Source organism: Ictalurus furcatus, chromosome 10, assembly GCF_023375685.1.
Source record: "Ictalurus furcatus strain D&B chromosome 10, Billie_1.0, whole genome shotgun sequence".
Classification (NCBI taxonomy): Eukaryota; Metazoa; Chordata; class Actinopteri; order Siluriformes; family Ictaluridae; genus Ictalurus; species Ictalurus furcatus.
The window spans coordinates 6,733,934-6,743,688 of NC_071264.1; the positions used below are offsets into that span (position 1 = coordinate 6,733,934).

Genomic DNA, 9,755 nt, shown 5'->3' on the forward strand with positions numbered 1-9,755 from the left:
TATATATATATATATATATATATATATATATATACATACATATAATATATATATATATATATATATATATATATATATATATATATATATATATATATATATATATATATATATATATATAACCGTTTGGCAGAGGGCACTCCTGTAACAGTTTTGACAAATGGCTGGAATCAAAGACGCAGAAAATTTGCATCTGTCTAAATTTGATCAAGATCACACAATAAGCACTCACCTTGCCAACACTGTAAAATAAACACAAAAGGGGGATACTCAAGTGAGAGAAGAAAAAAAAAAAAAATACTACGACTTATTTTATTTTTTTTTTTTTAAATCTTTTCATTATTTTCACATGTTCACCAATTATGCACAGAAATATCTGGACTAAGCGTTTCCCGCAGGGCTTCGGCACAAAAGCTCTACTGGATGCAACAGTTGTTGCGATGGCCGTTTGAATCTTTGAAGCGAAGACGCATCTTTGGGCGATATTTCTCCAGGTAGAAGAGCTGCTTGCTGTTAAATGCTCCACGGCGCTTCCTGATGACAAAACAGACACGGCGTTAAACCGACGCTGCAGGAACAAATTACATACAGGTCGTTCTTAAAATGGCACCGAAACACCTGACACAGCAAACGTCACATTTTCTTATCTGACTCCAGAGTTTGCAGTTACCCATTAAAGAGATTCGAATTAGTCTTATTCTTTCAGCCATAACAATAAAACCGCTGACAGATGAAGTGAATAACATTGATATACATTATATATATATTGGATATATTAGTCAGCAAGTGAACAGACAGTTCTCGAAGTTGACGTGTTGAAAGCAGGAAAAATGGGCACGTGTAAGGATCTGAGCGACTTTGACAAGGGTTAAATTGTGATGGCTGGACAACCGAGTCAGAGCTTCTCCAAAATGGCAGGTCTTGTGTGGTGTTCCTGGTATGTGGTGGTTAGTTCCTACCAAAAGTGGTCCAAGGAAGGACAGCCAGTGAACTGGCGACAGGGTCGGGGCGCCCAGGGCTCATTGATGCACGTGGGGAATGAAAGTTAGCCCGTCTGGAAGAAGGTGGCCTGGTCTGATGAATCACGGTTTCTTTTACATCATGTGGAAGGACAGGTGCGTATGCGTCTCTTACCTGGGGAAGACATGGCTCCAGGATGCGCTATGGGAAGAAGGCAAGCCGGTGGAGGAAGTGTGATGTTCTGGGCAATGTTCTGCTGGGAAAACCTTGGGTCCTGACATTCATGTGGATGTTACTTTGACACGTACCACATTGTTACAGACCATGTACACCCCTTCATGTCAACGGTGTTCTCTAATGGCAGTGGCCTCTTTCAGCAGGATAATGCTCCCTGCCACACTGCAAAAACTGTTCAGGAACGGTTTGAGGAACATGACAGGTTTAAAGATGTTGACTCGGCCTCCAAATCTCAATCCGATCGAGCATCTGTGGGATGTTTTGGACAACCAAATCCGATCAATAGAGGCCCCACTTCACAACTTGCAGGACTTAAATGATCTGCTGCTAAGGTCTTGGTGCCAGATACCACAGCACACCTTCAGAGGTCTTGTGGAGTCCATGCCTTGATGGGTCAGAGCTGTTTTGGTGGCACAAGGAGGACCTACACAATATTAGGCAGCTGGTTTTAATGTTATGGCTGATCAGTGTGTGTAAAATATTATGAGTGACCCCAAGTACAATAAAAACTAATTTTAATAATGATTTTAAAATATTTTTAAAAACTGCTGCTAAAGAGGTGTCATTCAACATGCAATGGCACTATGAACACCTGCACACCTGCTCTTTCGAGCAATTATCCAATTAGCCAATCGTGTTTCAGCAGTGCAATGCATAAAAAATCATGCAGATACAGGTCAAGCGCTTCGGTTAATGTTCACATCAGACATCAGAATGGGGAAGTGATGTGATCTCAGTGACTTGGCGTGGTTTCAATCATTTCAGAAACAATCCAGTATTACTATATTGTTCCCAATAAAGTGGCTGGTGAGTGTGTGTGTCTATACACACACACACACACACACACACTCACTCACTCACTCACCAGCCACTTTATTAGGAACACTGGAACAATAATTTAGATATAACTAACGGTACAAAATGTCCTATTTTCTGCCTGATAACAACAGCGTGAGCGTGTCAGTTTTCTAGCAGCATGGTACTCTCAGATGTACAAACACTTACTGTCGGATGAACTGGACAGCATCTTCATACTTCATTCCACACTCAATCATAGCAAGGGCAACGAGGACTGGAGCTCTGTGGAGAACCATGCACTGTATTAAAGCGGAGGCTTCATCAACATTTTCAAACAAACGAAAGCTACTGCAGTGTTACAGCGCCCCTGGTGTTGAGTCTTCCACTTACCAAACACAAGCGATTTACTAAGCTGGGTCCATTTGCAAATAAACACTTTATTTATTTATTTTTATTTTTTTTAAAAACAACACAAAAAACATTGTTTCCACTGCTTCTATACTCCATTTCGTGCTTTTCAGGCTCCTATTATACACTCTGTGGCCAAAAGTTTGTGGACACCCGACCAGCACACCTATACACTGGCTACCTATACGAAGCACACAGTTAGAACGTCTCGGTACGCGGCAGCGTTACAATTCCTCAGCCTGCACACATCGCTAAGCACAAAAACATTTGCAATAGAGATGCACCGATGTATCGGCCGATAAAGGCAATTTTTCCCGCTATGGGTCATCCGATGATCAGGGTCGATTGTATCCTGTCAATCAAAAGAGGGCGGGAAAACATCGTATTCGTGCTGTGTGTAAAGATGTCTCTCGTGTGGAATGACGATAAAACTGCAGTTTGTAATCTCTGTACTGATCAAATTTTACACCGGACGCTGCAGCAGTGAAGCGGGAGTTTCAGTGTCGAGTCGAAATTTTATTTTTATTTTTTTATTTCGAGCTGAATTAAAGCTCCAGCACACGGTTAAAAGATTTATATAAAGATGAGTTGACAAAAAAGTATATATATATATATATATATATATATATATATATATATATATATATATATATATTACACAGAAAAATATTTATAGAGTAGTATATTTCATATCCAGTTAATGTTAATATATAAAAAGTTGATATTATATACGACCAGTTTGATGTCAGTGATTAAGTAGAAACGCTTGTGTGTGTGGAGAGTGAATGTGAGACTAACAGGAGGATTTTTACACTTCAGTCAATGTTCATATGAATTAATAACATCCAATAAGTTAATAATCTTACTTTAATCTTCAGAATTGAGCTCATGTGTTCATGTTAATTAGAGTAATGTGTTAATGTTTATGAGACCAGTTACTGTCAAACAACTTGTTGAAATGGAGAGAATAAAGTTTTTATCTGCATTTCCTTCAGAATTGTGGAATTAATTATTATTCATTTAAAAGAAGGAATAAAAGGCAGAACTATCGGTTTCGGCCGATGTCACTCTGTATAATCGGTTATCAGTTTCGGCTGAGAAATTTATGCATCTCTAATATGCAATGCACGTTCCACTGAAGGTAACGTGTAGCCTGTGCGAGTGTAACGATAACTTTTCCTAAAGTGAATCCGAAGCCATTATTACAAGCACGGTTTAAAAAGTGGGATTTTATATGCGCAGACTAGGAGTGCTCTCTCAGTCAGTTGTAAGCGTTTTACATAAGCGCACGTCGTATGCACGAAACGCATGAATGCATGTGGACTTCCTCATCACCCTACCATGTCGAGCAGGAACAGGAAACTGTTGCCTTTGTTATTGCAAATCTCATACGTCAGTGCTATTCTAGAGCACTATTGAGTGCCAACACTAACCAGTTCTCCTATTATTAGTTAGCGTTTGAATAAAAACAACAACGTAGCTTTCAAACCTATCGAAGGGTCTGTTTTGTGTACTGATTGTCTGGATTATTAAATACTTGAGGCCAAAACGTCAAGTCTGAGACGCAGCTCATGACAACAACCGACGAGAGCAGGAGGTTTTAAAGCTCATCAGTGCGTACGCGGATGTTTCGGCTCTGATATGCCGTCTGCCGATTTTAAACCTCCTGGATATACGTGAGATAAGCAGCGCGAGTGTGTGAATGAATGCCACTTGCACTTCTTCTGCTTACGCATGCAAAATCACGCAGCAAGCATAAAACCAGATCCCTCTGCTTTGCACTGCACCTGTAACACGCAGGTCCGCCGTGCTGACTTCCTCTTATCGCTACGTTCTCCATGTGATAAATAAACTCCCCTTACTTCTTCCCTAAACACTAGACCTGTCATTTTGGTAACCCTAGCTTCCTGCTGTTAAAAGGTTTCATATTTTCCCCTGTGATCGACACAGCTTTGCTAACTGACTCTCACGTCTGCGACACGTGTTACCCGATCGATCCTGAATCGGGATATTTCAAATGAGATATTTCTTGGTTCTCATTCACTGCACTTATATAGCGCTTTTTTAACCTTAGCGGTTCCAAAGCTGGCAAGTCCTTGGGCAAGATGGCAAGTTAGCGCCTTGCATGCTTTACACTGGTTCTCATTCAACCATTCACACACACACTCACACACCAATGGTAGCAGAGCTGCCGTTCAAGGGCTAACTTGCCATCGGGAGCAACTTGGGGTTCAGTGTCTTGCCCTAGGACACTTCGGTGTGTGGCGTCACGTGGGCCGGGAATCGAACCGCCAACCCTACGCTTAGTGGACAACCCACTCTACCACCTGACCCACAGCCGCCCATGCCATTTAACATTTCCGTTTCAGTGGAAATCGTCAACATGATTTTATCTTGGTTTAAATCAGTATTTCAATTGCACTTACCTTGAGGACACAAAACCAGCCCAAAAAAAAAAATAAACAAAAAACACAACACTGCCTACCTAGCTAGCAATCCCCCCCCATTATTTCAACTTGGAAACAGTTACTGTCCCCAGACAAAGATTTAAGAACTGCAGCGAAACCATTTACACAATCACTGGTTTCACTGTAGTCTTATTGTCACAATATTGTATAACAAACGTCACCTCACGCTCATAACCGTATCGGTCGTTTTATACAACACGTTACCTTCCAAGGCCAGCTACACAGTGAACAGCGACGCAGCAGCCGGGCTCCTCCCGAAACTTCATCCTCAGCAGATTCAACCAGTCATCAACAATCTGGTTAGAAGGAGGAGCTCCGTCATCAAATGGCCAATCCTGCAGGTTTCGTCAGCGAGGAAAAGGTATTTAGTTTTGGAATATTTTAGCCGCATTCATCTGTCATTCGAAGCAATAATTCATAGCGAGCGCCGCTACGTCCGTAGCTACACCTTCGGCTGGACTTACCAGAACCTGAATGCCCTCTTTGGCCACCAAGTTGGCATCATACGTCGCCTCACAGACTCGAACGACCGTTGTCACGGAATATTTCTTTAGTTCCTGGTGATTGAAGCGGTGTGAGAAGGATTTTAGTCGCAGGGAAAATAGAAAAAGATTTAATGAACAAGCAGCCTCACTACTGAGAGTTTTGGCAGAGGTTCCCAATAATCTTTATCAAGGAACAGGCTGCCTTTTTTTTTTTTCTTCTAACAGGTAACTACAGAGATTGAATATGATAAACTGTGGCTTTGGACCACCATTAAAGGGCAACCTCAACCAAAACCGCCATTTCACAAATTTGCAAAAGTGCATTGCTTAAAAAGGCTCACCTCAATGAATTTGTTTAGGGTGGCATTGGTAGGATTGTGGGTGATGAGGAACCGCATGTTTTTATATGTGATCTCCACAGGGGCAGGCCTATTCATACGAGCCATTGCTGACAATGAAAAACTGATCGGAATATACAAAAAACGGAAGAGGAAACTTCACCGACCTCCCAAAAGAAAACGAAAAAAATTTCTGCAGAAAATCTGGGGGGAGGGAGGGTGGGAAAAGAGCAAATAGAAAGGAAAAACGAAAATTAACTGATGATTATAAATAAAAAATAATAAAAGAAAAGAAAAAAAAAGGCTGGTCCTCGGGTGAGCAAGGAAACGGAGGGCCAACGAGGGCAGTGCACTTCTGGAGATTTTTTTTACCCCATCCAGACTGGTCTGGCTGCTGTGGACGCCCCGCTCTCCGTGTCCAATCCCGCCGACGTTAAAGCACTCACACAAGTCTCTCTTCCAGTGAGGTAGCAAGGCTCGCCGTTCACTTGTCTGCATATACGCCGTGCTGAGCCTGGCAGTAGTCTCCACTGCCCTTCAGAAACTCCATAAATGTGTGACCCAATACACCACAGAACTGCTGTAATGGCACAAAGCAGAGAGATGGACGGATCAGACAGAGGCGAAGAAATAAGGTAATGCTCTAAACATGGGGACTATATCCACTGTCCTGACGTTATCTGTGAGTGCCTATGAAAACATGTAACCAGTCCTAAATATTAGAGGGCAAACAGTTTTGTTGATTGATCGGCACCGATAAAAATACAAACTGATGGTTTTTCCAGGTCGCGCGAGTCTGTTGCAGGAGCGGCCGAGAAGAGTCCACTGTCTTTATACAGCACGAGAGCGGCTTCTAAAGGCGAAATAAACACTATCACTGACTAATTTTGTTGTGTTATTTGAATTGTTTTTGATTCATTTTGGATGTCTCGGTTTTTGTTTGTTATCTGGAGTGTTACTTTTTGGTTCAGTTTGGATGTACATCTTATTTACTATATGAGAGAGCTGCAACAACTAATCGATCAACTAATCTCATTATCGATTAGTTGATCTGCGTGCGGCACGAGGTGTGTTTACTCACTACGTTAACACGCTTCGGAGAGTAAACACTAAAGTTGTGTTCCAAATGAAGTACTACACACTTACACTATGCACTCTCCCATCTAGTGCAGTGGTACCGCGGACCCCCTAGTGGTCCGTGGTGTAATTGCAGGGGGTCCGTGGGAAAGTTTTTAAAATGTTTAATGAAATATATATTTCATATATATTTATATATAAATATATATATATTCATATATATTTCACATATGTTTTTTTTAATTTATCAAAATATATTCAAATGAGATGTCTAAAAATTAACCAATTTTGTTATTCGTGTGCATTCACAAACATCAGGTTAGCTGAGCTGACGATTGTTCATTGATTTATTTTAAATTTATTTACAATTTAAATTTATGATCATTTTCAGTCACTCGCTCATGTCTGGCAAGTGGAAGAGTTATGTATTGTTTTTATGGATGCACAAAAAGCACCGAATTAAACTACAGTCCTAAATGAATAATATATATTCTGGTGTGTGTGTATATTGGGTTCTTTTCAGTTTTATATAATTGGACAAACAGTTGTGTAAAGTTTTAGTCTGAAGTTTATATTAGTAACACTCAGTTTGTGGATTTTATTTAAATTAAACAAACAAAAAAAATGGGTACTGAAAGCCCCCACTCCAATTAATCGAAAAAATAATCGGCCAACTAAGCAATTATTGAAATATTGGTTAGTTGCAGCCCTCATATATATATATATATATATATATATATATATATATATATATATATATATATATATATATAATATTTCATTTTCTATCTCCTTGGGCATTATTAAAGATTTAAAAGTTGTTTATAGAAAAGAGATGTATGTAAAATATTGTGAATAAATTTTTCATATTGTAGATAAATACATATGTTCAAGGGCGTAGGTTTGGTCTCAATATTGGTAGGGACACCCACCCACCCACCCCGGGAAAAAAAAAAGGACTGTTTAATGTTGACAACCGAATGGTTTATTAAAATATAACATCTATATTTACTTTAAGATCTGTATTTACATTTAAATACAAATTATACAAAGCAACAGATCAAAGACTAAAAGATTCTAAATTCTAAAATGTCCCTAGACGTCCATATGCAAATCTACACCCTTGCATGTGTATATTTAAACTACAAACGACATGTAAATAGTGTGAAAATGTATAAAATGATTATGTACGCGTATAACCTGTATAACCATCAATACTTTTTTTTTTGTAATAAGTATTGAATATTTTCAATGAAGTCTGACTGAAGATATAAAATCAGTATTGGTCCACGTTTAAGAGAGATATTTACAGTCTGTCCTTTCTCCCCTTACAGGAAATCTCTGTCTTTCTGGTCCACCATTAGAAAGGGAACAGTGTCTGAATTCCTGCTACATGGGAGAGGAGTAGTTTATAAGAAAAGTTAAGCAACTAGAAGACCTCAAGCGTTCTGGTTGAGTTTAGTGAAGCAGCTCGGCTTGTTTTCGGTACCTGGTGATCTCACTGTAACCATCTGGACCATAAACTACAGGCTCTGCATCACTAGCTAGAGGTTTCTGGGATTCCCTCCAGGCTTGGTAATGAGTCAGATCAGCTTTAGGCTGACGAAAAGACCTCCACGAAGATCAGAGCTAGTTCAAGTCCTCACAAAAGGAGCAGGACTGAGGTGAAGAACCGAGCTGGTTAGCAGCTGAGACAGATCATGTGAATGCGGCAAAGCTGACTAGCCTGGTTAGCTTACACTACACTACACTATAACCTGCGGCCCAATGACCTGGAAAGATTTTTAAGCTTAAATAAAACGTTAACCTCAGTACATTTTTTTAAAGAGAGGGGGAGAGAGAAATAAATAACCTTGTTGTCTAGGCAACAAACATGTAAAGTTACAAACACAATCCTCCGGCTAGTTAGCTACTTAGCTAAAGCACAACGCTAACCAGGTAACACATCGCCGTCGTCGCAAACAGCTCAAAAAAATACAAATAAAACACGATAAAAGAGTAGAAATTTGTAGAAATGAATAAAGGTTCGGGAAATGTAAAGGTAAATCAGTCGACTCGGGTCGGAACCGCTGACACGCCGAGCTAGCTAGCTTCCAGGCTAAGACAATGACCTCGTTTTCAAATCAATTCAAATACATATATATATAAATATGTAAACACACGGAAACGATAGAACTTAACAACAACAAAAGAACACTGAATTGTACTTACTGGAATATGCTTACTCATTGAAGATTGTAGCTTAACCATAAAGCCGGTCCGTAGAAAGAGGTGAAATATCTGAAGTGTGTCTCCACCATACAGCCGCGGCGGCAGCGTCGAGTCTAATGAGCGGCTCGCGCGGACCAGGCAGCCTGCAGCAGCCGCGCCCTGAGAGCGGAGCGGAGCGCGCGCGCGTCACGAGGAGGAAAACCAGTTCATCCTCATCATCATCATCATCATTATTATAATTATCCTCTACCTCATCATCATCATCCTCACTATCCTCCCCTCATCCTCATCAACATCAACATCCTCATCAACATCATCATCATCATCCTCATCATCACTCATCAACATCCTCCTCCTCATCATCATCCTTATCATCACTCATCAACATCCTCATCATCATCAATATCCTCAACATCCTCATCATCCTCATCAACATCCTCAACATCCTCATCATCACTCATCAACATCCTCATTCTCATCAACATCCTCATCGTCATCACCACTCATCAACATCCTCATCCTCATCATCTTCCTCCTCATCCTCATCACTCATCATCTTCCTCCTCCTCATCCTCATCATAATCATACTCCTCCTCTTCCTCATCATCATCCTCCTCCTCCTCATCATCATCCTCATTATCATCATCCTCATTATAATCATCTTCATCCTCCTCCTAGTCATCATCACTACACTGTGCTTCATTATGGTTAATGAATTAAAATTTCTTAGTCACGACCCAACACACATCATAAATTTTCAAACTAGAATAAGA

General features: G+C 40.3%; 1 protein-coding gene across 1 annotated transcript; it reads right to left on the minus strand.

The window, feature by feature from the left end:
- Nucleotides 1–128: 128 nt before the first annotated feature.
- Nucleotides 129–5,827, minus strand: ptp4a1 (protein tyrosine phosphatase 4A1). Its single transcript, XM_053634951.1, has 5 exons — nucleotides 5,698–5,827; nucleotides 5,336–5,428; nucleotides 5,076–5,206; nucleotides 2,203–2,277; nucleotides 129–534 (listed from the first exon to the last, which is right to left on the minus strand). The coding sequence occupies exons 1-5, from the start codon at nucleotides 5,800–5,802 to the stop codon at nucleotides 417–419; spliced, it is 522 nt and encodes a 173-aa protein (XP_053490926.1). The 5' UTR covers nucleotides 5,803–5,827; the 3' UTR covers nucleotides 129–416.
- Between the last annotated feature and the right edge of the window lie 3,928 nt (nucleotides 5,828–9,755).

Excerpts from the sequence above, each read along its gene's own strand:
- ptp4a1 (XM_053634951.1), bottom strand. The coding sequence starts at position 5,802 with ATGGCTCGTATGAATAGGCCTGCCCCTGTGGAGATCACATATAAAAAC. Across the intron at positions 5,429-5,697 it reads CCCTAAACAAATTCATTGAG|GAACTAAAGAAATATTCCGT; the intron begins GTGAGCCTTTTT and ends TTCAATCACCAG. Across the intron at positions 5,207-5,335 it reads AAGAGGGCATTCAGGTTCTG|GATTGGCCATTTGATGACGG; the intron begins GTAAGTCCAGCC and ends CGAAACCTGCAG.